The sequence below is a fragment of the Felis catus genome, chromosome E1 (genome assembly GCF_018350175.1).
Source record: "Felis catus isolate Fca126 chromosome E1, F.catus_Fca126_mat1.0, whole genome shotgun sequence".
NCBI lineage: Eukaryota > Metazoa > Chordata > Mammalia > Carnivora > Felidae > Felis > Felis catus.
The window spans coordinates 49,805,543-49,833,517 of NC_058381.1; the positions used below are offsets into that span (position 1 = coordinate 49,805,543).

The 27,975-nt window shown below is 47.9% G+C and overlaps 2 protein-coding genes across 8 annotated transcripts in view; one reads left to right on the forward strand and one right to left on the reverse strand.

The window, feature by feature from the left end:
* Positions 1–389: 389 nt before the first annotated feature.
* The window catches only part of ARSG (arylsulfatase G), a 109,091-nt gene continuing 81,505 nt past the window's right edge, over positions 390–27,975 (forward strand). For all 5 annotated transcript variants that reach the window (XM_023244620.2, XM_023244621.2, XM_023244622.2 and 2 more), the window contains exon 1: positions 390–502. The gene's annotated coding sequence lies outside the window, so the exon portion shown is untranslated. The remainder of the gene's footprint in view (positions 503–27,975) is intronic.
* Positions 5,288–24,318, reverse strand: SLC16A6 (solute carrier family 16 member 6). Of its 3 annotated transcripts, none has more exons than XM_045045138.1 (7): positions 24,130–24,315; positions 16,980–17,218; positions 13,981–14,124; positions 11,823–11,951; positions 8,534–9,343; positions 7,365–7,655; positions 5,288–6,286 (listed from the first exon to the last, which is right to left on the reverse strand). In XM_045045138.1, exons 2-6 carry the CDS (start codon positions 17,209–17,211, stop codon positions 7,405–7,407), a joined length of 1,566 nt encoding a protein of 521 aa, XP_044901073.1. In that variant the 5' UTR covers positions 17,212–17,218; positions 24,130–24,315; the 3' UTR covers positions 5,288–6,286; positions 7,365–7,404. The 3 variants fall into 3 exon arrangements, with proteins under 3 accessions (XP_044901073.1, XP_044901076.1, XP_044901074.1); XM_045045141.1 differs by lacking the exon at positions 24,130–24,315 and adding an exon at positions 16,434–16,510 and having other exon boundaries at positions 16,980–17,098; XM_045045139.1 differs by lacking the exon at positions 11,823–11,951 and having other exon boundaries at positions 24,130–24,318.

Sequence of the window (27,975 nt, forward strand, 5' to 3'; positions counted from 1 at the left end):
AGCAGTCTCTCTGGTCAGGAGAAGGATTAAGTGTCGACAGGTGAGTCCGGAAAGCCTTGTAACGGTGACGGCTGGACAGAAGAACGTGGCCTCGTCCGGCCGGTCCTCTGGAGCCCGCGGGCCCCCGGGCTCGAGCCGCGTCTCCTTTCCGCACCCTGGGGTGCCGCGCCGGGTGGCTGGGGGTGGGGGGGCACAGGTGGTGGCCGCGGGCCGCGACGGCGCTGCACCCCCCGCCCCTCCCCCGAGGCGGCGCTGTCCCGTCCGCAACCCGAACCGCGGCGCCGTTCCACCCCGTAACCCCCCGGCGGCGCTGTCCGGTTCCCCGACCCGCGCGGCGCCCCGCCCCGCCCCGCCCCGCCGCCGCGAGCTCGCGCGGCGCGTCCCCAACCCGCGCCCCCGGCCGTCCCCGCGCGCCCCCGGCCCGCAGCGAGGCCTCCTGGGAGTGGGGGCGCAGCAGCCGCGGGAAGGCCGGCGGATCGGCGCGGCGGGCGGCGGCGGAGCCGTGAGTGCGAGCGAGCGAGCGAGCGAGCGGGCTCGGGGGCGCGTGTGCGCGGCGCCGGCGCTCGGAGGCCGCGTGGGCGCCCCTCGCGCGGTTCTGGGGACCGGCGAGAGCGGCACCGTCCAGTGCGCGTAGAGCGCGGGCCCCGGGTGTCACCTTGCCGTGCCTGGGAGGCACGTGAGCACGTGCACAAGGGGTTGTGCACTGCGCTGAGGTTGGAGCGCACAGTTTAGCCCAGTGCATCCCCGATATTACCGTTGCAACCCGCCCTCGGTCTGAAAAAGAACATTCTCTTCTCGTCCTGGGTGGCCGCATCTCCGCCCCGGAGGCCACGCTGCACGTGCGCCCCGGCTCCGCGCGGTTTGGGGCTCGTGGCTGTAGATTAGGGCGGGTTTCTGCGCAAAGACGCACCTGCGAGGCGGCACCAGGAGGAACGAATGGGAAAGGCTGTTTCAGGGGAAGCGTCGCGCGGGTCTTCCGGGGTGTGAACACTGCTAAGGGCCTTCGCATTCGGTATTGACCGGCCCGCAGGTCTGGCTGTTCCCTTCCGTGGCATTGGTTTTGGTTTTGGTCGTTCACCCCCTCCCGTTACCAAGGGCCTGGTATGGCCTTTAAATGTGCTTTTATGCTTGGAATGCGGAATCGTCAAGTGTTAGTAACAACGTGCATGCTGCTCAGTTCACACGTGATGAAACAAGGCCACAGTAGCTAAGTAGACTTGTGCACAGTAGCACCCGTGGCAAAGACAAAACGGGTCCAGATCTCCCTCATTTCGAATTCTGCTTTGTTTTCCTTCTGCCGCATGACCTCGTAAGAAGTAAAATACCACAAGCCAGAAACCTAACCGATTTTTTTCCCCCAGATTGTTTATAGAAGGGGTTGTAAAAGATTAAACTTTCTTTCAACCCCTTTTCTATTTGAGTGGGGCCATCTGGGGTTGCTCAAAGTCAGAGAAATCAGTCCGTGCACTTTGTCTTAGCACCAAAAAAAAAAAAAAAAAAAAAAAAAAAAAGAGAGATTCAGTATCCAGAAAAGCCCTTGCTCCCGAGGAGGCATTTAAAAACAAAAACAAAACCAAAAAAAGTCATCATAAAAAAAAAAGTCTACTGGAAAATAGGTTAAGTTAAAACAAAATCTGCTCCAGCAGTATTGTGAAAACTCAGGCTTCCATCGGCCTACCTACCCTCCTGGTAATTTCTTCCCACTGTTTAGTCTCCTTCGGACCTACGCTTTTGCCCTTAAGCTGATTCACCCTTGTAGAGCTCCTCCTGCTGGACCATTGGAGACTTAGCTCTTGGGCCGCTAGGTTTGGATCCCAGGGCTTTCAGTGTCCCAGGGCCACCCAGCTTCTTTGCAGCGACACCAGAGTGTCTTGAGCTGTAACTGTCAATAGATGGCTTTTTTTCCCCCCTTGAAAAAGCCAGTGGGGGGAAATGAAAGAAAGAAAAAGCCGATAGGATGGTCAGGAATGCCTCTGCAGGAACACTTGGAGGAGACCAAATTGAAGGGTGTGCTAGGGAAAGGGAACAATTGATGCTAAGGTAAGAGGCTGGTGTTTTCAAGGAACAGTTCGAAGGCCAGTGCTAGAGTAGCAGGAGCAAGGGAGGAAACAGTAGCAGCAGGCAATGCATGAAGAACCCATTGTTGAGGATTTAAGGTTTTTAAATGTGATCGTGTCTGATTTGTGCCTTGAAACACAAATTATTATTTCTTTTTTTTTAAATTTTTTTCAACGTTTTTTATTTATTTTTGGGACAGAGAGAGACAGAGCATGAACGGGGGAGGGGCAGAGAGAGAGGGAGACACAGAATCGGAAACAGGCTCCAGGCTCCGAGCCATCAGCCCAGAGCCCGATGCGGGGCTCGAACTCACGGACCGCGAGATCGTGACCTGGCTGAAGTCAGACGCTTAACCGACTGCGCCACCCAGGCGCCCCACAAATTATTATTTCTGATTATTGTGGGGCACCTGGGTGACTCAGTCGGTTGAGCGGCAGACTCTTGATTTTGGCTCAGGTCGTGATCCCAGGGTCGTGGGATCGAGCCCCACATTGAGCTCAGTGCTGAGTGTGGGGCCTGCTTGGGATTCTTTCTTTCTCTCTCTCTCTCTCTCTCCCTCCCCTGACCCCTCCTTCCCTCCTTCCTCTGCCCCCCCTCCCATGCACTCTCAAAAAAAAAAAAAGGTATTGTAAGGCTTCTATATGGAAATTTAAAGCAGGAAAATTAAAGCGAAAGTGGAATTGGGCAAACCAGCTAGAAGATTATTGCAGTAATCCAGCTAAGATGCTGTTGGCTTAGATCAGGGGTCCTGGTAGAGTTGGCAAAAGCAGGTTCTGGCTATATTTAGAAAGTAAAGCCAGTAGGATTTGGGGAGGAGCAGGTTTGGGGAGGAGGGTCGGGGGTTCCACTGAGGACATGTGAAGGTGCAAATGTCTGGTTGGTATCAGGTGCTGTCACACAGGCGTGCGTGAGTCTGGACCTCAGCTGCAAAGGCAGATCTTAGAACAGGAGTTGTCGGTGTTGGGAAGGAACTTACGGCTTTGGTTGAATTCTAGGGGTGACGTGGCTAGGATAGTTGACGGGCTTTTCTTTTCTTGAGTTGCTGGAAAGGTCTATAAAGAATATAAATATGGGGCGCCTGGGTGGCTCAGTCGGTTAAGCGTCCGACTTCAGCTCAGGTCACGATCTCGTGGTCCCGTGAGTTCGAGCCCCGCGTCGGGCTCTGGGCTGACAGCTCAGAGCCTGGAGCCTGCTTCTGATTCTGTGTCTCCCTCTCTCTCTGCCCCTCCCCTGTTCATGCTCTGTCTCTCTCTGTCTCAAAAATAAATAAATAAATGTTTAAAAAAAAAAAAAAGAATATAAATACGTGGCCACAACGTGTATCTTCTCTGCATAATATTCGCTGAACTCTATTGTCAAGCCTTTACAGGTAAAGTGTTCTGGGATATCACTTTTGCTCTCCATTTTTCCCTCTAGGAAATCCGTAGTCACTGAAGTAATTTTGGTTTGGATGTGAGAGTTTCTCTTCCAGGAAAAGCCAAGTTACTTGAACTTGTCACTTTTCTGGTTTTGCACCCTCAGGGAGTCCTTACAAAAGCCGAACACCAGGGGGAGCTAGTGTCCTTACTTATACAAAGGCTGGCCCACCTGTCGGGAGATTGTAGCCCTCATTTATTTGATTTATTTGGTTAACATGTGCATGTGTAACATGTACACCAAAAACGAGGACAGCTTCTCTTTTCTCCATGCAACTGCTGCTTATAGGATTGACCTTTTAGCACAGAACATGTCGGAATTGTCTTTAAATTGGTCGTTTCAAGCAATGCTCATAATAACCAAAGGCAATAGTATCTGAACTTTGAATCCCTGTTAGTGAGTCTGATATCTGGGAGCTTTTTACAATAAGCATTCGTGATTGTATCTGATTTAGGATATTTGAGAAAGAGTACAAAAATCTAAATGTAATGTAAATACCTCTGGGTGATTTGAATGGATAGCAGCAGGCCATGGGAGCCCGGACTTAGGATCTATATTTTCTCTTCTGTTTCCGTATCACCAGGCATTAAGCCAAAGGAAAGGCAAATAAATGCACAAAGGCTACATTACACATTATGGAAGTACAAAACTGATACCTTTGTTTAAAGGTTTGGAGCCACTGTATCCATTAAGGATACATTTGGAAGGATACATTAGGGATGCATTTGTCTGAAAAGAGACGTGATCTTCATTCATTTTTACCTCTGAAATGATTTTACTTTTGGGGAGGGAAGTAGTCTTCATTTATACTGGACCGTTATTAAGTCGACAAGGTTAAAGCAGAATCTCTTTAATCCCAGGAAATGGAAACCTCTAATTAACATGCTATCAGCTGTTTGATCTTTCCTGTCTTTGGCACCCATGATCTAAAAGCCACTTTGACCACAGTGATCCTTTCCTGTCCGTCCCGACGTTCCTCTTCACTGACCATCCCAGTGCTGCGGATGCGAATGGGGCAGGGGGTCAGAGACCACAGCCCACGGGCCGAAATCCAGTCAGTCCCCTGCCTGTTTTTCTTTCCAGATCACAGGCTAATAGGGTTGGTTTTTATTTTTTTACACCTCTATGGGCTTGAGGAAAAAAATCAGAATAATACCTCATGATGTGTGAGAGTTTTCTGAGATTCAAATTTCGGGATCCATGCGTGAGTTTTTATTCAAGCAGTCATGCCCCTTCTTGTACACGTTGTCTGTGCCGCTTTCACAGTACAAGCGCGGGGCTAAGTAGTTGTGACAGAACCCACCTGGCCCGCAAGGCCTTAAATATTTACTATCTGGCCCTTTACAGAAAAAGTTTGCTGATCCCTGGCACGGACAGTATGCTGTTTACTTAGGATAGCTCTTAGGGCTGTTCCGTAACTGGATATAGATAGTCTCAACTATTTATTACTTTCGATAGGCTTTGCTCCTACTCTGTGGTGACCGAGATATCATCTCATTTATATGTTTTTCATTAAGAAGTAATCAAGTCCCACAAACGCTTCTTGGAAATGTTTAAATATCTCCAGCAGAGTTAAAAGATTCTGCAGAGGGGAGCCTGGGTGGCTCAGTCGGCTAAGCGGCTGACTTCGGCTCAGGGCACGATCTCGCGGTCCGTGAGTTCGAGCCCCACGTCGGGCTCTGTGCTGACTGCTCAGAGCCTGGAGCCTGTTCCAGATTCTGTGTCTCCCTCTCTCTCTGACCCTCCCCCGTTCATGCTCTGTCTCAAAAATAAATAAACGTTAAAAAAAAAAAAAATTAAAAGATTCCGCAGCAAAGTGAAAAAAATTATTTATTTGGAGTGAACCTTCCTTGAGTTTTTATAACTTTAATTGGATCACACAATGAATGCTGATGAGTCCATTAAAAAAGGAATCCGTCTCTTTAAATAAAAAAAAAAGCCATACATTTATTGCATATCTAGTAGAAGTACCAGAATGTCACAAATACAGAACAGATCAGCAATCCTGCTTTAATTTTCTCCAAAACATTTAAAACCTTGATTATTGACATACTGAAATTGGCATACATTTTTTTTCATGCAGTGAACAGAATGGCAGATTGCTCAGAAATCAGTTATAAATATTAAAGTGTATTGAACATTCATAGTAAAAAATGTTGTAAAGTGCTGAAGTCATGTAAGTCTGCAAAACTGCCACAAAGCTCAAAGTCCTTCTCAAGCAGTGACAGAGGTTTGCTTACATCCACCATTCCAGGTGTGTCTGTTTTCGACACTTTGTCATTTTTCCCCCCACCCCCCCCCCCCAAAGTTTTACAGATTGTCCTATTTCTATGGCTGATAAAATGCTATACAAAATGTAGCAGGTGGTGATGAACTACGCCACTTTCATTTCAGTGCAGAGAAATATTCAAGCTTGTGTGTACCTGTAACCAAACTAGGCTTGTTATATTTTTTCCCCCTGAGTTGTCATAAATTAACAGTAAAGATGAATCAAAGAGCAGTGAGGGACCATCACCTGCAGAGTGAGATTCATTACATGTAAGTAAGTAGCCCCCCTGTGACCCTCACACCTGCCCTCTTTACGGAAAAATGGTAACATGAGCAATTCTATACATGTAGTGTGATTCCGAAAACAAACAAACAAACAAACAAACAAAAAACCAAACCCACAATGACCAGTTGACCTGATAACTCTGGCAACTTAGAGCAATCAAGGTTTATGTAAGATGTGAATGGCGACTTGTAACGTACGATGGTAAAATACGAAGTCTCTGCTACCCCATGTGAAATACAGAAATGCTTCAACAGTTAGCTGTTGAAAGGAAGAAAAAAAAATCAGAAATGCTTCAACAATTCAATGAAATAGAATTCCAATCAAAGGAGATCCTCAAGTATTCTTAGGTGATAAAACAAATTATTTTAAGAAGCTAAGGCGATTTGCTATTCGTTATTTTTTTTTTCCCCTTTAACTAGCACATGTGGCCTTTAATCAGATTGAAGAATCATTATAACCTGGCCCTTTGATGAGAGTAACTTTCCAAGAGGTCTGAGGCATTTCAAGGATTGCCAAAAGGAGGTAAAAATGATGCTTAGGTCTCAGATTTTACTTCTTTTGATTATTTTAATCATCCTAGAATAACTTAATAATAAATAGTGGATTAAATTAAAGATACTACAGTCACATATTTCGGAATAATTAAAAGCAACAGGAAACATATTTTTGAATGCCATTCTGTATATTCTGTGTTGAAATACTCCTGGTAATGACTGGCCATAGAAAAAGTGGTAATCTTCACATTTATGAAGTTCAAGTTATATATATATATTTTTAGAATTTGTTAGCCAAACGTTTGGTCTTAAACTATTCTTCATTCCCATGGAATCGTTGAAAAACTGAGAAACCATGATTTGTTAATGGAGACCTCAGTGTTTTCCAAGGGGTTTTAAACAATTTGTTCCTATTTCTGAAAATGAGAAATTTGAAACGTGATTTAAGATTTTTTTTTTTTTTTTGGTGGCCAATTTCATTTCAGCGACCTGGGCTGATGGCATTTTATAAGATCGTTGTTTATCACATGTGAGAGCTCTTAAAACCACTCTGGCGATTCACGTCACTGTCTTAAACTTGGAATGTGAGCCAAAGGGTCCTTCTTTGTATCTCTTATTGCTGCTGAAGACAACCAGATTGACGCGTGGAAATTGCTGGGTTGTTTTTGTTTTGGCTTCAGAAACAAGCAAAAAGGAAAACTTACAAGGGAAAAAAAGAAAAGGATGTTGGTCGTGTTCACATACACATTCCCTTTAAGATGTCGTTTGGAAAGTGCACAGAGCCGACAGCCCCCGTACCTCCCCGGGTGTCCCCCCCCCACCCCCGCCCACCGTCCGCCCACCTCCCGGCCAACAGGGTGGCTGGCGTTACTGCAAAGCACGTCATACTGGCTCCAAGGTCACGTGAACTTTATGCTCATTTTTCCCGAGGTCCATTTCGAGAAAGTCTTCGGGGATGTCCTGTAAAGCTTTCCCGCGAGGATTCTCGGCCTGGGCCTCGCCTGCAGGATGACGCTGGCATGGTCCCTTTTTACAAGGTCTCACAAGCGCGAGGCACCCAGCAGCCACAGACGTGCCAGCTGCACACGAGTAGAAAGCTCTACTGTAAATCTTACTCTGGTCCACCAGCAGACCTGAGAGAAAGCATTCGTATCTGTTAGCAACATGGCCACAAACCCTCTCTCACCCAGAAGCTTCTCAGTGGCTTAGCCTTCTGTGTTCTAGCTGGGTTTTCGAAAGAAAAAAGGGTGTTGAAGGTATGCGTCTTCCCTAGACTGGGGAGAAGGGAGAAGTCAGACAAACGCACAGCTGAGACGACTGGGTTGCTAGCTTGTTCTTCACGGGCTAATCTGTCCTCATGGAGCATAAAACGCGGGACAGTTATAGATGCACGCTTCTTGGAAAAGGAAACAGTGAGAAGAAAGAACTCTATTATTTTCACTTGAGTTCACTTTAGGGCTCTTTTAAGATGAAGGCAAGGTTTCTGTCCTAATAACTTTTGAGGACCTATTTCCGGGGCTAAGGTGTGAAACACACCCAAGTCCTTCCGCCAGGAAATATCGTGTAGTGATCAATTAAGTATTTGCAGAGTGAGTTCTGTGCTCAGTTTCCTCACACCCTTCCTAAGAAGGGCAGGTGACTTACAGAAGTCCTTTTGTGCTGTGGTTCCAAAAGTCAGAGGGTAATGAGTGAGGTTATACAGCGATGGGTACCCCTTGAGCATTTACAAGGCAAGATGGCAGCCAAAGGTTGGGGCAGCCTGGACTGCAGACGGAGCTTCTAATCCTGACTTGGTCACTCATTTACCATACGATTGTTGGCTTACATGCTTTGACCTTCAATTTCCTCCTACTTAAGTCAAGGGAGCTGGCTCAGGTAATCTCTAATCCTGTCAGCTCTGAAATTCTATGGACCATATAAAAACCGGTAGGTTTTAAGACTCTCACAAGAAGCCAGCACAACCCATAAGGGGATAGTAGACAAGGGTTCGGATTTCGTGTAGGTAAATTACCTGCCAGAGGTGGTCCCGCCAGTCCTGATATGCTCTGAATGAAGACATAGGCTCCCGCCGCAGAAGACATCCTCTCGATCCCCACGACGTCGTCTTCGGCAAGCAGTGGAATGTGGGTACCCCCTACCGTTCCAACCATGAACCCAAAAAATATGCTGCATGACATCAGACCCCAGAATTCGGTGGCGAAAGTAAAGGCAAACAGAGACACAGTCAATAAGATGACGCAGATGAGCTCAATGTAGATCTTCCGGATGGGCTCTCTGTTGAAGATGCAGCCGGCCCCGATCCTTCCAAAAACTTCAGCAATCGCCATGGTGGACAACAAGAAAGCAGCGCGGTCCTGTTCGATGCCTAGACTAATGGCCAAGGGAATGATGTACAAGGAAGGTGCGAAGAATCCCAGGGTTGCAAAAAGACCGAACAACGCGTAACAGATAAAACTTGTGTCTTTCAAGATGGAGAAGTCCAGCAGAGGGGCTTTCTTATCGCTCCGCTTGGGGCTGGCCTTCCCCAGCTGCACATTGGCCTTCGGCCCCAGTTCTGCGTTGGCGTGACTAGGCACATTTTTTGGTGAGGTAGTTAATTCTACTCCTGAGTCAATGGAATCTATCGAGGTGCGTGTTTTTTCATTTTCGAGCATGCATTGCACTTCTTTCCGGTGCTCGTGTGCGGTCGCTTTCGGGGACCCCGGTCCTTTGATGATGATCGGTCTCAGCAACGCCCCGCAGACGACAATGTTCAGCTGCAGCAAGCCCACAAAGAGGAGGCTGTACCTCCAGCCAATGTTGTCCTTCAGAGCCGTGATTGCTTGAAGAGGCGGGGGCGAAGAAGAAAGAAAAATTCGAAGGTCAGAAAACAGACTCGAGGCCCAGGAGAAAATACCGAGCAGAAATAAGGGTTCCGGTTGAGTACTAACTTCGGTAAAAGTTAGGACTTGGCAGTTAGTACTTGGCAGGGTGAATGCGGCCCGCCTGTACTGTATCCTTCATTCTAGGCTTTGATGCTGTTCTGAACCGATCAGGGGAAGAAGTGCACAGGGATTATCAGATGCAAACCCAAACCTGTCAGCCTAGGTCCCCAGAAGAGCTTTGGAGGGTGCGTTTTGCCCGGTGGAGGCACGAGAAATGAAGGAAGCCGGTGACCTACTTCCAGGTTTTGGCGAACGGCAGCGTGCGGGCCAAGTCCAGCCCACTGCCTGTGTCTTTGATACTAAAGCTTGACTGGAATGTGGCCCCGCTCATTCGCCGATGTGGTATATGGCTGCCTTTGTGCTGTAACCCACAAAGTGTGAGGGGTTCTGACAGATACTTCTAGTCCGCGAAAGCCTTAAGTATCTACCGTCTGGCCTTTAAAAGACAGAATTTCCTACGTCTGAGCTACATCACTATGCATTCACTCATGCAGTCTTTGGTGGTCATGGATTAAGTGGAAAGATAAACGAAGCATCTAAGCTCACGGTGATCCCAGAATTCCACGATGACACAGTTCTACAGTTTCTATTCTGCAGACTGTCCTTTACTGTGTGAGTCCTGCTCCTTCCCGCCAGGAAGGCTGGGTCCCGGGCTGCTGACCAGGGGCAGGCTGGACACTGGAAGGGGAGGTTGGGGGAGACAGCCGCAGGGGAGCCCCACGGCAACAACTGAATAACGCAGGCCCCCCGCAAGACCTTAAAGTATCTTCGTAATCATCCCAGAAAGGCTAAGTGATATTCATTAGAATTTTATGATACTCTAATTCTTTGAGAGCAGACAGGTATGAAGACATGGGAAGCTGGTTATCCAGAAGATAGGCTGAGCAAGGCAGCCCCACATTCCGTGGGGGGGGGGGGGGGTCCAGTTACTTTTATAGCCTGTTTTCACACCTCTCGTTCCTCCCATTAATGTGGGAAACTTCAAACTGCAAGATATTTTAGGCTTGGGTATTTTGAGAAGCTTTATGCTCATCTGGCAAAAGTGGGTGCAATATTCCTCCATTTACCTTTTTTTTATATATAAATGTTTATTTATTTTGAGAGAGAGAGAGAGAGAGAGAGAGGGGTAGAGCATGAGCAGGGAAGGGGCAGAGAGACAGAGAGAGAGAGAGAGAGAGAGAGAGAGAATCTGAAGCAGGCTCTATGCCAATAGCACAGAGCCCGATGCGGGGCTCGAACTCACGAGCCATGATCTCATGACCTGAGCTAAAGTTGGATGCTTAACCGACTGAGCCACCCAGGCGCCCTTCCATTTGACATTTCTTGGGTGCCTACCAGGTAGCAGGGATTTTCTAGGGAACAAAGCCCAGATGCAGTTCCTACCCTCAGGTCATTCACAGACCACTGAGTCTCCCCGCAACATTAAGTGGACAGAAAAGCAGAAAGAATGACACCAGGGTGTGTGACTGCCCGCCCTTTGCTTAAATTCAACAATTAACATTTTCCCTGTCTCTCTGCCTTCCTATATACCTATATGCACACACACGTTTCATTTTTCTCAACTATGTGAAAAGCTTCAGTCACTAGGACATGTTACCCCTAAACACTTCTACATTAACTCCTTCGCTCAAAGTATAGTCACGGACACATTCTTCAAGGAAACGGCAGAGTAAGAAACGAATCTGGGTCTCCGAGGTTAACCGTCTGTTGCTGGTTAGAGTGAAATTTACCTGCGGACACTGAGATAGCAAAGTAAACTAGGGAGAAAAATTTTGCCGCGAGATGACCTACACGCAGATAATAAAGCTAACTTTATCAGCACATTTTAAATCCACACTGGGGGGCGCCTGGGTGGCGCAGTCGGTTAAGCGTCCGACTTCAGCCAGGTCACCATCTCCCGGTCCGTGAGTTCGAGCCCCGCGTCGGGCTCTGGGCTGATGGCTCGGAGCCTGGAGCCTGTTTCCGATTCTGTGTCTCCCTCTCTCTCTGCCCCTCCCCCGTTCATGCTCTGTCTCTCTCTGTCCCAAAAATAAATAAACGTTGAAAAAAAAAAATTAAATCCACACTGAATATGGTTCTTTTGACAAAGGAAAGATAATAGTATGACCAGCCTCAAATTATTAAATTAGTTATTTTGGAATGGATGTTTCCAGCCTTCCCACTGAATGGGCGTCTTAACACCTGTTGACCTATTTAGGTCAACTCGGATTAGTATTAGAGCGGAGGGATTCCTAAAACGGGATGAGGGAGGACAGATCCTCAAACTGCGCTGCAGGAAAGAAGGCAAATACGGGTAGAGTCAGCCGACTGTTGGCCAGAAGAGCAGAGGGGCTTCCCCAACCCGCATCCGTACATGGACCACGAGGGTCTGCCTACCTGGGGCGAAAGCGAACATAGCGAAACATTCTCCCGTGGAAGCAATTGCAGTGACCATGGAGCGCCTTTTGTCAAAGTACTGGGATAGAATGGTGACAGTCGGTAGAAAGCTAAAGCAGAATCCCAAACCTGAAAGACAGCCAGAAAGAAGAGTAAGCATCACATACGACTGATTACAGAAGGGTGCAAAGGTCTGGGATTATTGTGTTTTTTGAATTTTTTTATTTTTTATGGAAAAAAAAAATTTTTTTTTAAATGTTTACTTACTATTGAGAGACAGAGAGACACAGCATGAGCAGGGGAGGGGCAGAGAGAGAGGGAGTCACAGGATCCGAAGCAGGCTCCAGGCTCTGAGCTGTCAGTACAGAGCCGGACGCGGGGCTAGAGCTCACAAACTCCGAGATCACGACCTGAGCCGAAGTTGGATGCTTAACCGACTGAGACACCCAGGTGCCCCTGTTTTTAATATTTAATTTAATGTATGTATGTACATACGTATTTTTAGGAATTACTTAGGTTTTTTTTAATATTATGTGCCACGTCAAATAGACATTTTTGGTTTCCCCAGAGATTTTTGTGCCAGCAAATACTTTGGTCACGATGCATAACAATCTGAAAATAATACCAAAAAAGTTAACCACCAGACAATCGAACCTCTTGGAAATCCAAACAATACATTTCCTAAATGATTAGTGGGTAAAAGAGGAAATAGAAGCTGCCTTTATAAGCTATTTGGTGAGGGAGGGGTGTTTATTGTATAAATCGTAAGTTCTGGAAGCCAATGAATTTCATTCTGGAAAAAGGTGGCTGTAGTAAAAACTAAAGTAAGATAAAATAAAAGGTTTCAGGGGTGCCTGAGTGGCTCAGCCAGTTAAGCATACCATTCTTGGTTTCGGCTCAGGTCATGATCTCAATAGTTCATGAGATAAAGCCCCAAGTCGGGCTCTGTGCTGGCAGTGCAGAGCCTGCTTGGGATATTCTCTTTCTCTCTCAAAATAAACTTAAAAAAAAAAAAAGGATTTCATTAGAGGTCTAGAAAAGTTGTAACAGTTCGGGGATGCCGGGAGTATAAAAACTGTTTCCTGTGTTTTTTTTCCCCCTATTTTTCGGCATTAAAAGAATTTATATAATTCACCATGCACAGACCACTATTGAATATAGTTCTTATATAAGACTTGTATTTAAAAGGAATAAATGGGGGCGCCTGGGTGGCTCAGTCGGTTAAACGTCCGACTTCAGCCAGGTCACGATCTCGCGGTCCGTGAGTTCGAGCCCCGCGTCGGGCTCTGGGCTGATGGCTCGGAGCCTGGAGCCTGCTTCCGATTCTGTGCCTCCCTCTCTCTCTGCCCCTCCCCCGTTCATGCTCTGTCTCTGTCTCAAAAATAAATAAACGTTAAAAAAAAAAATTAAAAAAAAAAGAAAGAAATGAGCTTTGATAGGTGCAGAAATATATGAAAAGTTGTGCAAATGTTAACTAAATACATATAGCATCTGTTAAGCAATGTAGGGACTGCTTTTAACGTTTATTTTTGAGAGACAGAAAGAGAGACAGAGTGTGACCGGGGAGGGGCAGAGAGACGGGGAGACACAGAATCCGAAGCAGGCTCCAGGCTCCGAGCTGTCAGCGCAGAGCCCGACGCGGGGCTCGGACTCGCGAATCGCGAGATCGTGACCTAAGCTGAAGTCGGATGCTTAACCGACTGAACCCTCCCAGGCGCCCCTGTAGGCACTCCTTTGAGAGGGAAAAACGTTTCCTCAGACCCCGAGACAGAGTTTACCGTGCTTGCTTTCTCCCCTACAGCCCAGAAGTCTCAGACTCCCACTTTGGAAATACCCGCTAAGGAAATTCCCATCTTACTTGGTGAAAATGATGTCTTTGGGCTGCAAACTAATGCAAAAGAGAAGTTGTCTTTCTCATTGGTAAATATTAAAAAAGAAAAAAAAACAAACAGTCAAAAACTCTTGGGCACTGAGAAGAGATTCCCGTATCCCCTGGAGTCTATCGGTTTAAAACCACCGATCTGGGGCACTATTAATTTTAAAGGAAAAAAAGAGAAAGAGAAGAAAAGATACATGTTGGGTTGGACCCCCTCCTTCCCCTTCCTTGTTTTTCAAACGGAGTATTTGGAGGACTCTGGAGCCCAGGAGCAGCACTTACCGGATATGATGCCGATTGAAATGTACATGTGGTACAGCTTCCTGGAAAAGGAGGCGGTCACCATTCCCGTGCTGACAAGCAGGCCCCCTGCCACCACCACGAGACGGTGCCCAAAACGAGTGCTCAGGACAGCAGAGAGGGGAGCTGCAGCGAGAGACCATAATGCGACATTTTAATTCCGCATGAACATAAAAGAGGCATGAACATCAGCCTTCTTAAGATTCCTTCTCAAGTCTTGAACGTGGAGAGATGATGTGCGATATATAATACATTTTACACGATGGTTATATTTGTTCAAACGGGACCGTACATTCTTTGGGCTTCTTAACGAGAAAGCCAGAGTAATAGGGTAAAACATATGGCTCTATTTTTAGATGAAAGCGACGTGGGCTCTCCACGAGCACCTATAAAGTTAGGTATGCATGTCATGTGTGCTATTCTGTGACAAAAATGGGTTTTCCTGTGATGGCTTGAATCGTCTTCGTTTTCTATACAGTCACTGCTTTGGATTCTTTTTTAGAAAGCTCCCTTTGGGGTCAGTTTCTAGCTCAGTTTCATTTGACTTTTCTGAAAATGATGTGAAAGTACAGCAAAGGCTCAGTTGAACACCCCACGAGGAGGCTAGCTAAGGGCGAGCGAATTCAGAGTGGCTGATGATCATTCACTCATTCGCTTAGGGTCTGTACTCCATATCCTGCAGAACACTTAGGTCTGGCAGATCAGTTTCCTAGTGGTATGTTATTTAGGCCAACACTGATACTCACTTGAATATACCAAGATAAGGGAACCATTGACAATTGGGTAAGAGAGCAATACAGAACATGCTGGATAGAGAAGCAAAAAACAAAACAAAAAAACCCCAAAACAAAACAAGAAGGACTAAATTTATCCCATTGGGGTGAGTCCCTATATAACTCTTCTGTTAGTGGACTATAAACCAGTATTGAATAGAGCTCATAACGAAACCACTCTCATCGCTGTTAGGTGGCCCGTTGGTGCAAAGCATTAATTCGTATCATAATAGCATTTAGAAGAATGATCTTCTGGTATAATAGAATTAATGGGAAATTTCTTGTTGACTGTATCATTGTTTTTGATTATAAAAGAGCTCAAAGTGAAGCTCTGACATCTTTTTATTTAGAATGCCAAAGGTAAAACTTTAGTTCGAATGCACTTACATTGTCTTGCTGAGTAGACTTTCCCCAATTAAAAAAGTAAATGTCTTGGGGCACCTGAGTGGCTCGGTCAATTAAGCGTCTGACTTCAGCTCAGGTCATGATCTCGCGGTTCGAGCCCCGCGTCGGGCTCTGTGCTGATGGCTCGGAGCCTGGAGCCTGCTTCAGATTCTGTGTCTCCCTCTCTCTCTGCCCTTTCCCCACTCGTGCTCAGTCTCTCTCTGTCTCTCACAAATGAATAAACAGTAAAAAAAAAAAATTTTTTTAAAGTAAATGTCTTCATACTCATGAAGACATTCATATTTCATGAAGTAAATGACTTCAGCTGGAACTGGAGAGCTCCTCTGTGACGCTCCCAGGACACTGTACGAGGAGTAGTAAGAAATTCTTTACTCGATGGGAAGGAACCATGGAGCTGCCTCTTTAAGACATTATGTGGCTGAAAACTAACTACATTTAAAGACAGAAAAATTCAGAGGTAATAGTTCCACTGTTAGGGTATTAGGGTTAGGGAAGTGTAAGGTCAGCCCCATTAACTTTCTGAGGTGAGTTCAGTGGCCGTGTTTTCTTGGAAGCCCTTGCCGTGGCCCCTGATAGACAGACGGACCGTCCTGACAATCAGGCCTGTAAGGGACCCAGAGACAAGTAGCACATTGAAAATTATACTCAAACATGGGAGTGCAAGCTGGTGCAGCCACTTTGGAAAACCCTATGGACCCAGCAATTGCACTATTAGGCGTTTATCCAAGGGATACAGGGGTGCTGTTTCGAAGGGACACATGCATCCCCATGTTGATAGCAGCACTGTTGACAATAGCCACAGTATAGAAAGAGCCCAAATGTCCATCGATGGATGAATGAATAAAGAAGATGTGGTATATATATATATATATATATATATATATATATATACACACAATGGAGTATTACTCGACAGTCAAAAAGAATGAAATCTTGCATTTGGATGGAACTGGAGAGTATTATGCTAAGTGAAATTAGTCAGAGAAAGACAAAAATCATGACTTCACTCATATGAGGACTTTAAGATGAACATAAGGGAAGGGAAACAAATAATATAAAAACAGGGAAGGGGACAAAACATAAGAGATTCTTATGTAGGGAGAACAAACAGAGGGTTACTGGGGGGGGGTGTGGGAGGGGGATGGGCTAAATGGGTAACGGCCACTAAGGATTCTACTCCTGAAATCATTGTTGCACTAGATGCTAACTAATTTGGATGTAAATTTTAAAAAAGAAAAAAGAAAAGTATACTCAAACCTCATTTTCTCAGAGGCACTCTGGTTAGCCAGTGAAATCCTTTAGGGAAGCGGCTGTCTGCATTCAGAGTGTCCCTCCTGGATAAGATTTGCAATTTTACATTATATCCTGATTGACATCCTCTTGCTCTTCACGCAGCCACGTTTACACGTCCCGACCTCTTTCCTAAGCATGCGTTTATGAGACCAGGGCTAGTACGGCAAGTACTTTTGCTGTTGCTTCTTCAGAAAATGACCGCATAGGACGGGGCTTTACTGCGGGCCTCAAAGTAATCTCTCGTATCCTAAGACTATGCATACAGTAGGTTTCTAGTGCATGTGCGTATAAACTGAAGGCCATCAGGGCAGGCAGACGGGGCTCTCTCCTTCAGCGCCTCTGTTACTCGCCATCCCCAAACCCCTGAAAACCCTGTTACTGAACTGAGGCTAGAAAGGGCCCATGGGCCATATGAGGAACGCATCGCCAATATGGTGAGTACATCATGTAGTTAAGCCAATGAAGAACGGCACATGCTTCCATATCATTTAAACAGAAAGAGGTACCAACCTGTGAATGTTAAGACAAATACACATATTGATATGACCCACGAAATCCTGCTATTAGATTCATTAAAACTGTCCATTAAGTCATTGAAGAAGACGCCAAATGACTTGATGATGCCGTATGTAAAGACTTCAACGAAGAAAAAAGACACAGCCACCACCCAGCCCCATCCTCCGTCAGGCACTTGAGTATAAACATTGGCTCTGGAACAAAGCTGTGATGTCTTTTGGGTCATTCTTAATCTGAAATAAAAAGTAAAAAAAAAAAAAAAAAATCAGACCAGCCAATAGCATGAGGGTTGATGATTCTGCTACTCTTTAGCAAACATAACAGATAAGGACTACTTACCACATTTCTTAGGGTGATGAATATTTGAACAATGTGCGGTTACTATAAAGTCTCTGGGTAATAATTGCACACTTATTTAATTGTCACAGCTGGGAAGTCTTCCTTCCAGATTCTTTGGGAGCTCCAAAGACTTGTACTGTATACAGAGCCCCCAAAGAATCTGGAAGGAAGACTTCCCAGCTGTGATAATTAAATGGGGAAAAAAAACAAACAAAAGGGATCGGAACAGCGTAGTTAGAGGCACCCTGAAGGATACAGAATGGCCACCAGACCAAGTATTGATGCTGACCTTGAACTTGAAGACAAGTTAGGTGTAAAGGAAGCGTGGGTTGATCATAATGTTGATCAGAAATGAAGCCTAGGAAAAGGGAGGCTAAGAGGCAAACACTGACAGTCCATCTAGCATCTTCCATAGGATAAATGTTTGTGGCATCCTATGTGTCTCTGGCTGATGCCCCCAGCCATTCAGATCATCAGCTACCTCTCCTGATTATGATCTGGCATTTTCCATGCGGATGTACCTACACGAACAGAATGTAACCATCGTGAGTAAGTTCCTCAAAGTTAACCACTACTTGATGTGTTAGCAATTGACACATACTCAGTGACCGAACAGAGCACTGAAAATTTGCAAGGCCTGGGCGGCCAGTGAACCTGGCCAAGTTACCCTGACCTCAGTATGCTTTTGCATGTGAACTGCCACAAACATCAGAACAAACAGACCTGTGTCTGTAACGCCACCAGTAAGGGGAAACACTATACTTGACATTGGAGGGAGGGGGGGTTGACCTTGCGTCTTCCCCTCTGGGAAGTGTGCTTTCAGAGCCTCTGCAGTTCCGCGCGCTTTGAGACGGTGATGTGTTTCTAGCCCAACCCAGAATTACTATCTGTAATAATGAGTCCGTGGCCTTAGAGCTCTTGAATTTAAGAATTCTCTACAATCGTACAGTTGTGTACAGATTGAATTTTTAGAGGATGCACGGTGTCCTTCTCCTGGCCATGAGGTTGTCGTGTTCAAGTACCAAGGCAGGTTTCATTGATATTGGAGGGCCGGTGAAAAATAACGGGACACAACCTCATCTCTCCGGCGGGCTTGCCAATTTTTGGTGTTGGGATCTAACCACATTCTGAGTTAACTCTCTAAATCATAAAAAGCAGCAAATCTGACCCAACTTAGTGTCCTTCATCCTATCGATGGCGCCATTCGCACTGTAGACCGGGACTCTAAAAGGACAGTATACTCACTCTTTGTCCTTCACTGTTAAATATTTGATTGAACGAAATAGGGCATAAGATGCTTAAAAAAGCTTATGCCCTCTGCAGCAAAGGCCTCTGCGTTTTGCTGTGTGTCAGTGCATCCTTTCTCAGAGCACATACAAAGGTGGGAAGGCCAGTTAAATGGATCAAGATGTAGGCTGGGCAGCGACAGAACAGCTTGGCATCAGCCTTCCCCAACACGGAAAGCAGCTGATTTAAGACAGAAGCCGGGAGCCCTCCCGCAAATGAGGTGTTCACAACACCCCTCCTTCATCACTTTCAAAATCCACTCCCAAGGTGAGGCAGCTGGGGCAGGGGTGTGAAAACACTACTAGGCTGAAGGTCTAGAACCCCTCTCCCCCCCAAAAAAAACCCACAAAAAGTACTTCCCAGTAATAGGGTCCATCTAGTATTTGGTGTTTATCCCTAGAGACAGGTGTTGGGGGAGAGGGAGAGGGAAGTGGTGGGAGCTCACAGCTTAGGTCCTTAGCTTCACCCCTTCCATTTCATCCCCCTACCAGGCTGTTAGTTTGGACTTTTCCTTGCGGAGCCCAAGACGCCTTTACTAGCCTAACTGGCTCCGTGTGTCCAGTACGATTAATCTCTTTGAAATGCTGCACTGTCATGACATTTTTCTGCTCAGCCTTTTTCAGTGGCTTTCCTCTTTCTGAGGGATAAAACCCATGGATTAGCCTGGCTTTCCATGCCTTCATCATTGGACCCCACCCTATCTTTGTAGCCTTCTTGCTTCCCGTTCTAAGACTTGACTCAGGCTGTGGTCCAAATGGACTCCTCCCTGCCCGCTAGTCTCTAACCACCTTGCCCATGGCCAGGCCCTCTCCCCCGGCTCCAGGGACTGGTTGCCCCCCTACTTTTACAGCTGGCACCTGTCAGACCCTGCTCCCTCGAATCTTCTCTCTTCCATAATGCTTCCTCTGACCAACTCAACCTAGGGGGTTCTCTTCTTGTGACAGGTATCACTTAGTAATGGGGTGTTGTTTGTGTTTACCTTATTTGCTCATGGAAATAATAGGCTCATGGAAAACAAACCCTGGGGCCTTTCTCTCTTTGTACCTCCTTCTGCCTTCCTGCCCCCAGACCTTTCACACAGCTTGTATTTATTTTTTTCAACAAAGCACCTAGGAGGGGCCAGACCCTATGCTAGGCATCAGGGATACTACGGTGAAAGGCAGAGGGATGGTCTGTGTCTCCATGGACTTAAGTCCTTGTTGACGGTAATGATAGGAACCCTATGACTGAAATGCATAGTAAAACCACTCGGCCATGTCCTTCCAGAGTTCAGCACATTTCTGACAAGCAGTTAGACTAAGTGGCAATGAAGTCCAAGGACCTCTGGCATGACTGTTCTAACCCAGAAGGGTGCTCCTAAGATCTTAGGGCTCAGGACCAACCTGAATAAAGACTGGGATAAAATTGATAAAGGCAAAAAAAAAAAAAAAAATTGATAAAGGCCCCAAAGACTGAATTTCTTTCTAGCCTAAAGCCTCCACAGGGTCAAGAGACAGTCTTTTTGTTGGACTGTATTTAGGGCAAGATTGTAGTTTTGGTATGAAGATAAGATTACCTATCCATTGGCAGAAGACTCTGGTGATAGGTATCTATCTCACTCGTTCTTTGCATGTTATGATCTGTGGTTTGGACGTGCAAAATGGGTGCACTTTCCACCAACCGGTAGCCCGGAGTGGTGTTAGAATTACAGAATGTTAGGGAATTTAGAGCTCATTTGTCCGTCTCCTTGTAAAATCTTACTCATTTTTCTTTACAAAAGGTGGAATCTAGACCGAAGAGAAGGCACTTGACCAAAACTGTTCAGAATCAAATCTCCTGTCTCCCAGCGTCGTCCCGCCCTATCAGCCTAAGGGACAGCATTTTATTTATTTATTTTTTTTTAACTTTTTTTTTTTTCAACGTTTACTTATTTTGGGGACAGAGAGAGACAGAGCATGAACGGGGGAGGGGCAGAGAGAGAGGGAGACACAGAATCGGAAACAAGCGACAGCATTTTAAAGGCCTGGAAGGGGCTGTTTTAGGCAGAGATCGGGAAGAATTTCTTTCAATGATAAGAGCTCTCTTGACCTCCCTATGTAAAGTTCCATAAGCTGTGTCACCACTGAACTGTGTGACCTTGAGAAAGTCAAGTGCACCTCTCTGGGCCTGAGTTCCTCATTAGTCAAATGGCAAGGTTGGACTGGAGAATCTTTAAGGTTCCATTCAGCTTTACCAGTTTATACTGTGGTACTCAGCACCGAGTTCTATGAATCACCTGATTCCCCCTGGGCAAACCTGGTGGTCCAGGGAAAGCCGGGAGCTAGGAGGAAGGTGCAAGTGCTAGATGGTTCTTGCAAATGTGGGTGAAATGTAGTTGGACACCGCTCAGATCTGATCTTTGGCAGCTGGTTGGAAGACAGCAGACTTGACTCTACGTCTATGTTCGAGTCCTTTGGTTTTTTTTTTTAAACTTTGCTTTACATCTGTGCTACTCTCCTGAAGCTAGATCCAAATAGAAGTTTCACCCGCACTGTTAGGGTTTTGGAGGACAGATGCTTTCTTAGTATTATTACTAGGGACATCATAAAGCAAAGATGACACCCCCAAACCCACTTCCTCCAAAGTGTATGCCTTTATCCTCCTAAAGCATCCCACGTCCTGTTATATTTATCTTTGGAGAGAAGACCACAATATAGAATAATCATAGAATAACTTGGTTTCTAGAACATACTGGATGAGAACTTCTGTGTTCTGCATGTAGGATCACATAGGGCAGGCACCTGCAAGGGCAGCCAGCAGCTCTTTCCAGACCCAGTGCCCGGCAGCACGTCTGGCACCTAGTACGTGCTCAATAAAAGCTCCTTCGACAAAGGAGTCTTGCCCTACTGCTGAAGTGGTGCCCTGCTCTATCCCTATGAGACCCAAGTGAGGACATCCCTGCTTGCAGAATAAGTCCCTTCCTGGCCTCCTCTCCTTATGTCCATTCATTCCGCAGGCCAACCGGCTTAAAAGTGTCCACCTCCACAAGGCTAGAAACAAAGGCCTGAATTTTGAACTCAGTTACTTAGAATCCTCTATCAATTCCAGGATACCAAATACCGCCTCGGTTTTATGGCGATGCGAACTGATCTTACGGGAAGGGACGCTGGTTTACTGTGTGGGGGTCTAACAGGTGAGGCAGGCTGAGTGGGTGAATCACTCTGTTCCTTGATTTGTGTTGTCAGCAGGTAAACAGAGTGTTGTCCCGATCTTTCCCTGCCCTAAGAGGCTACGGTTCTAGGACAGCCTTTGAGCCGGACTTGCTCCGAGTTAGACTTTCATCCTCCACTCTGGAGTCCTCTGGGGCCAAAGCCCACGCGTTTGTCGTCTGGAGGCCCTTGGGCATTATTTGTTGAAAGTCTGTCTACCATTAACTGGCTGCACAATCTTGGGGAAATCACTTAATCCCCAAATTTCATCATCTGTAAAGTAGGGACTAGCCACAGCAGACTTGAGGGTCCCAATTGTAAAGTTCTATAATGAACGGGGCTTCCTGGCAGCCGAGCCGCCTTCTCCCTGATGTTTTCCCAAAGGAAGTACAATGACAAAACACGCTGGGCAGTTTGAAATATTTCCTATGAGCATTTGGTTGTCTTCACTTTCAATAAATGAGGATTCTGCCAAGGCGTGGAAGTCTGCTATAGCTGGGAATTTCACTGTGATTTGATCTGTTGAGTAAAGGTCTGATTTGGGGCCATCAAGAATGCAAAATATTGGATTATTATAGACTGTCAGAGCATCAGTCCAGGGTCAGTTTAGAGCAAAGTTCAAAATGCAGGCTTTGGATGGAACGGTGATGGCTGCTGGTTAAAGCCAAGCAGGGCTAGGCTCTGTTCTTAAAGGCGTAGCCTGGAGAACAGCTTTTGACAAGCCATTTCCCCCTCGCGCCCCCCCCCCCTTGTCAAAACCAGTCTGCATTCAGGTAAAGTTCATCTGAATTCTCTACTAAAAAAGTCCCAAACCTAACCTGGAGGTCTGCCTCAGCAGCTTTGAAATCACTGGATAAAACCAATTCACCCATTTTACAAGATCATGATGTTGAAATCTGAACCCCTAGTTTAAGTGTCCTCCTCAGGGGTTCCACTGAGAAAAAGTCCAGTTTTTGGAAACCACAGAAGGAAAACTCAGTTAGTGGTACTCATTAAGGCAGAAGGCGCTTTTCCACTTGGCTGCATTGTTTATTTATGAACTGGAACTCTCTATCTTGGCTACCCTTCCCTTAATTATGAGAAGAGGTATTTCTTTATCCCTGGGGCAGGATGTATCGTTGACCCCCCAAAATGCCGCGTAATGGTGCTTGGGACATGGGAAGAAGCCTCACTCAGAAATCTCAGCAGAAACACATGGTATTTTTTTGCAGAGAAGACACTCATGTTCGTAGGATTTGCAAAACAGATTAACTGAGAAATCTCATTCTCGGGGTAGAAACCATCTCCTTCAAGAAGGAGCCCGCACGGAGTGTCTAACTGTGCAAACAAAACCAGCTTCCAGGTTGTCAAGTTGCAATGCTCCTTCCCCAGTTGGCTCCGGGGAGCTTAGTCTCTTAAGGCTAATGCCCCCTGCGTCTGGTGACATTTTACATGCCACCGAACAAACTTCTATCACCTGTCTGCTGGGGGGGGACGGTGGGGATTTAATTTAAAAAAAAAAAAAAAAGTAAAAAAAGAAAAGGCAAAAAAAAAAAAAAAAAAACAAAAACAAAAAACCAACCCCAGAAGGAAATAACCCATTTCCTCTGCAAAATCATCCTCCGCCACTACGGAACTGCTCAGCCACACGGGCGCTTTCCTGCGGCTGGCAGCCGCAACCGGGAACCTTGGAAGTTGAGCGGGACCAGCCGTCAGGCGCTGACAGCTCGGACGGTCAAGGTGTAGGACCCGCGCGCTCTGCCTTCCCAATGCGGGGTCACGTTGGCTGCCCCGGCAGTGTGTGTCGGCTTGGGGGGGGGGGTGCGGGGGGGACAGGGATTCCCATTTGCCCTGGCGCTGCCTCAGTGGCCGGCCTGCGCGCGCGCGCGCGCGAGCCTGGGGAAGCTACCTCTGACATTTCGCTCCTGTGACGCGCGGGCAACTTCATGCGGAAAATCCACGCAGGGGTGAGCGGGCGCCCCCGACTAGCTCGATGGCCTGAAGCCCCCAATCCGGGACGGGACGGGGGGTGGCCCTCAAAACCAATCCTGCCTCTAGCTGTTTTCCGAACCCCAACTGCCAGCCAGGGCCACGGACAGTCAACTCTCAGCTGCCCACACTGGCTTAGAGCGCGTCATCCTGGTGGCCCTGGGCATTCCCAACTGTCAGAGAATATTTTTCAGAATAACGTCTCCAAAATGTTAAGATGTTAAGTGGTCTCCTCCCGCCGTCCTGCCCACCCCACACACCACCAGCCCAAAAAAAAAAAAAAAAAAAAAAAAAAAAAAGCTCCCAACACAGATTAAAAAAAAAAAAAACAACCCACCCCACAATCAAACTTTTAAACATGTAAAATAATAAAACCAACTCACCAAGTTAGAAGGGAAGAGAATAAACCCCAAAAGGCTCCCAATAAGGCGGAGGCTTGGCCTCCCCCTCCTTATAAGCCGCTCGGTAACATGAGAAAGGTTTAACCCCTTAGGGCGTGGGCCCGAGCCTACCGCAAACTGGCTCCGGCGGGTGAGCACCGGGCGCCCGGCCCGCAGCGCCCCGGCCCCGGCCCCCCACCCACGGCCGCGCCTCGGGCACCCCGGCCACACCCTCCCCCCGCCCCCCACCCCGGCCGCCTGCGCCCGGGCCCTGCGTGCGGCTGCCCGCGCCCCGGCCCCGCGTCGCTGCCTATCCCTTATCCTATACCGGCTGCAGCCGGTCTCCGCCGGCCTCGGGGGCGCGCCGCCGCCGACCATGTGCTGCGAGCGCCGAGCGCCGCCAAGGAGGGGGCCGGACTGGCGCGCGCGCGCCGGCCCACGTGGACCGGGGCCGCGCCGGGCGCGCGCCCGCCCCGGGCCCGGGCTGGGGGTCACGGAAGGTAACGGCGTCGCCGTCTGGTGCCAACGGCGGGGTCCCGCGGGGCCACCCCCGCCCCTGCCGCCGGGGTCCTTGGCACGCCGCCCCGCTCCCCCCACCCGACCCGGGCGCGGCCGTGCGCGCCTGCCCGACCGGACCCCGGCGCTTTGCTGCACCGCAAGCGGGGAGCGCGGGCGTGCTCGGGGCGCCTGCACCTCTCCTCCGGCACCCCCGGCCGGGCGCGCGCGCGCGGGGCCCCAGGGCCGCTTCCCTTCCCTCAGTCCCCCCCCCCCCCCGAGCGCCCACCGCCGAGTACCCCCGGAGGGTTTGGGGATTGGCTGGGGACGATTGGGGGTGCGGGGGCTAAACCCGCGCGGCGCTCGCGGCTGCGGCGGCTCCGCGCCAGCCCGGAGCAGAACAGGTTCCTTCCAGTTTGGGTGTGAGCTGCGCGCGCGGCGCCGCGCACCCCGAGTTCCTCCTCCAGCGCCCACTTCCCCCAATTTCGTCAACTCGCGCACGGTTCTCCTTGGGGGGGGGGGGGAGGGAGGGAGGGAGTGCCGCAGTGGGCCCCAGAGAGCTAGCGGCCCGGCTGCTACGAGTGCCTAGCTTTCCCCCTTTTTGCAGCAGTAGCGGCGGCGGCAGCAGCAGCAGCAACAGCGCCAACAGCATCCGCGTTGCGCGAAAGGGATGTGAGCAGCCGGGCTGAGTCAGCATCCCCGAGTCGGGGCGCGCGCGCATCCTCCCGGCCAGGCGGCTGGCGACGTGCACACAGGTGCATGGCCGCCTAATCCGCTGGGAGCCCCCGGTACGGCAGGGACCCGGGCGTTTAGGGAATACGTGCCCCTCATCCCGAGGTCCCCAACCCCAAGGTCACTGCGAACTCAGCAGATGATGCCCGGGAAACCAGTTATGGGGACAAAGCAGTGTGTCGTATCCCAGGCATTTCGGAGTGCGCGGGGGCGCCGACTTGGCTTCCTGGTCTCCACCTCACTTACCAAAGGCCTTAGTCTCTGCATTTCCCTGCCGACTTTGGTCCGGGCTGCTTCCTCCTTTTGGGGTTCGAGAATGTGGTTCTGATGTCAGAAACTCGAGAGCCTACTTTGGGGGCGCGTGCACGCGGGGTCGCCACCGGGAGGAGTCAGCGATTTGAGTTTTAATAAAAATCCGTTTGCAGTGGGTGCCTGATTTCTCTCCTGGTTTGGGGATAGGGTCGACTGCGTTAAATGCCATTCTGTACCGGTACAAGGTCTGGCGTGGGGTAGGTGGGGAGCAGGTGTGTTCCTGTGAAGCGCCCTGTTTCGGCCAGTAATGCACAGCCAGGGGCAACTGATTCGCCTCGCAACCTTGTGGGAAAGTAACTTAACTTCTAGGGGCGTCAATTTCTCGAATCTATAAAATGGGGTCAATGGTGGTATTCCCAGGATTGAAGGGTTTATGATTCCTGTGAAGTGTGGATCAAAGTGAGCCCTCAGTACCCGTTATTATTATTGTTATTATTTATGGTTTACCAAGTCTGATGGCTGACTCCAGTATACCAAGCCATCTGTTTGTCGAGTTGTTCGAAGAATCCACACGTGATGATGTTCAAAACTGATTTTAATCACTAAAATGAACATTTTAACCACTAAAATGTAATGTCCTTACAGTGTGTTAGGACCTGTCACTGTTTTTAGTATGGAACTGTCATATTCACTATGGCACAGCATCTACTGTATTGGGTCTTGGGAACCTATGGAGGTAGCCCATTATTTATTACCGAGTGGTTCTAATCAAGTCCAGAAAGTTCCCGGTGCTTCAGTTTCTTGATTTAAAACATTAGACAATGGAATTCTCTCTCTCTTTCTCTTTCTTTCCATCCCCCACTCGCTCTGAGAGAGAGAGAGAGAGAGAGAGAGCATAAGTGAGGGAGGGACAGAGAGAGATGTAGAGACGTAGGCTCAAACTCATGAGCCATGAGATCATGAGCTGAGCCAAAGTCGGACTCTTAACCATCTGGGCCACGCAGGTGCCCCTCAAAATAAATAAAATTTTAAAAATAGGTTAAAATATTAGGCAAATCATACCAAAAGCTCTAGTTATGAATGAATGACTGAGAAACTCACATCTGAGTATTTGACCAGAGTGAACTGTTGGAGAGGCGTAACTACAATGATAACAATCACAACAACAATAATACATTACTATTATTTTACTAATATTAGTTAGACCTGTTGTTAATTTTTTCGTATGTTTGCTTTGTTCCCAGCACTGTATTAAGTGCCACATATGTGATCTAACTTTAACCCATCAGTAACATTCTGCAGTTGATCCTTACCATCCCCATCTTACAGATGAGGAAAGTTGAGGCACACAGCACTGGAGGGATTCACCCGAGGTTTCACAATATAGGCACACACTGGCCCTTTTCTGCAACTAAAGCTCACCAAAGACGATATTTGCCACCTGCATTTGGGTAACAGAGAAGGGGAGCTGGAAACCCAATCTCTGCCCAGTCTTGCCAGCCACAAACCAATGACTTTTGCATGCCCTGGTTGGAGGCTGGCTTCACCTTGTTCCCTTTCCTAGTGAGACCAAGCGTGAAAACCCTTGCTTTTTTTTTTCCCCCTCACTCTTCCAGGGATAGCAGAGAGAGGGAAAGCACAGCATTGCCATGCTAATCAAACCCCCCCAAACAAAACTAACTCTGTTTGGTTCTAAATACAAACAAAAGAACCCTTGGAGTCTGGAGTACAGAACCAGAAAAATCAGGATATTAAGTTAAGGGTTCAGCTCCCCTTTTAGCCTCTTCTGTTGTGTCTGCCGTAAGCCAAGGAGCAGCAGAGCCCCTCCGGTCCTTCATTTACAGTGGGCAAGGCTGTGATGATGCCCTTTAAAAAGTCCCTCAACATCTTCTGGGGGAAATAAATTGGCTCCTGAGCCTATCCTCTGTGCTGTCTCTTGCTAGCCATCTTGCTCCGGGTCATTTGCATGAGAACAGATTCCTTTGTGCAGAGTTGGCCAGCCTGTTCTCCGTCTACGTTCGTAGCCCTTCTACTCTTCACGTTGGGTTGCTAGGCAGATATGACCCTGGCTTGCAAATAAGCTCACTGCATTTACCAGCCCGTGAGAACTTAAACTTGGGTAAGGAGATTGAAAGGAATCTTGTCTGGAGCTCAGAGAGGATTCGAGGGGGCTTCTGTGGGAGGTCTTGGTCGCCCATCCACCCACTGTCTCTCTTCCTGTCTCTGCACCACCACCCCATTATCTCACCCGAGGGCCTGTGCTGGCTCGGGGGGGGGGGGGGGGGGGGGGGGGAACCCCTGTGTAATTTGACTGAAGCAAATTCTTGCTTTAAAACTTGACTGTTCCTCCAGACGGCAGAGAACCCCAGA

What these genes read in the sequence shown, in the direction of transcription:
- SLC16A6 (XM_045045138.1), bottom strand. Translation starts at nt 17,211, where the DNA reads ATGACCCAAAAGACATCACAGCTTTGTTCCAGAGCCAATGTTTATACT. An exon ending in ATTTGTCTTAACATTCACAG is followed by an intron (nt 14,125 to 16,979) that starts GTTGGTACCTCT and finishes CTCTCGCTGCAG; the next exon opens with CTCCCCTCTCTGCTGTCCTG. An exon ending in TTCAATCGGCATCATATCCG is followed by an intron (nt 11,952 to 13,980) that starts GTAAGTGCTGCT and finishes GCTGTCTTTCAG; the next exon opens with GTTTGGGATTCTGCTTTAGC.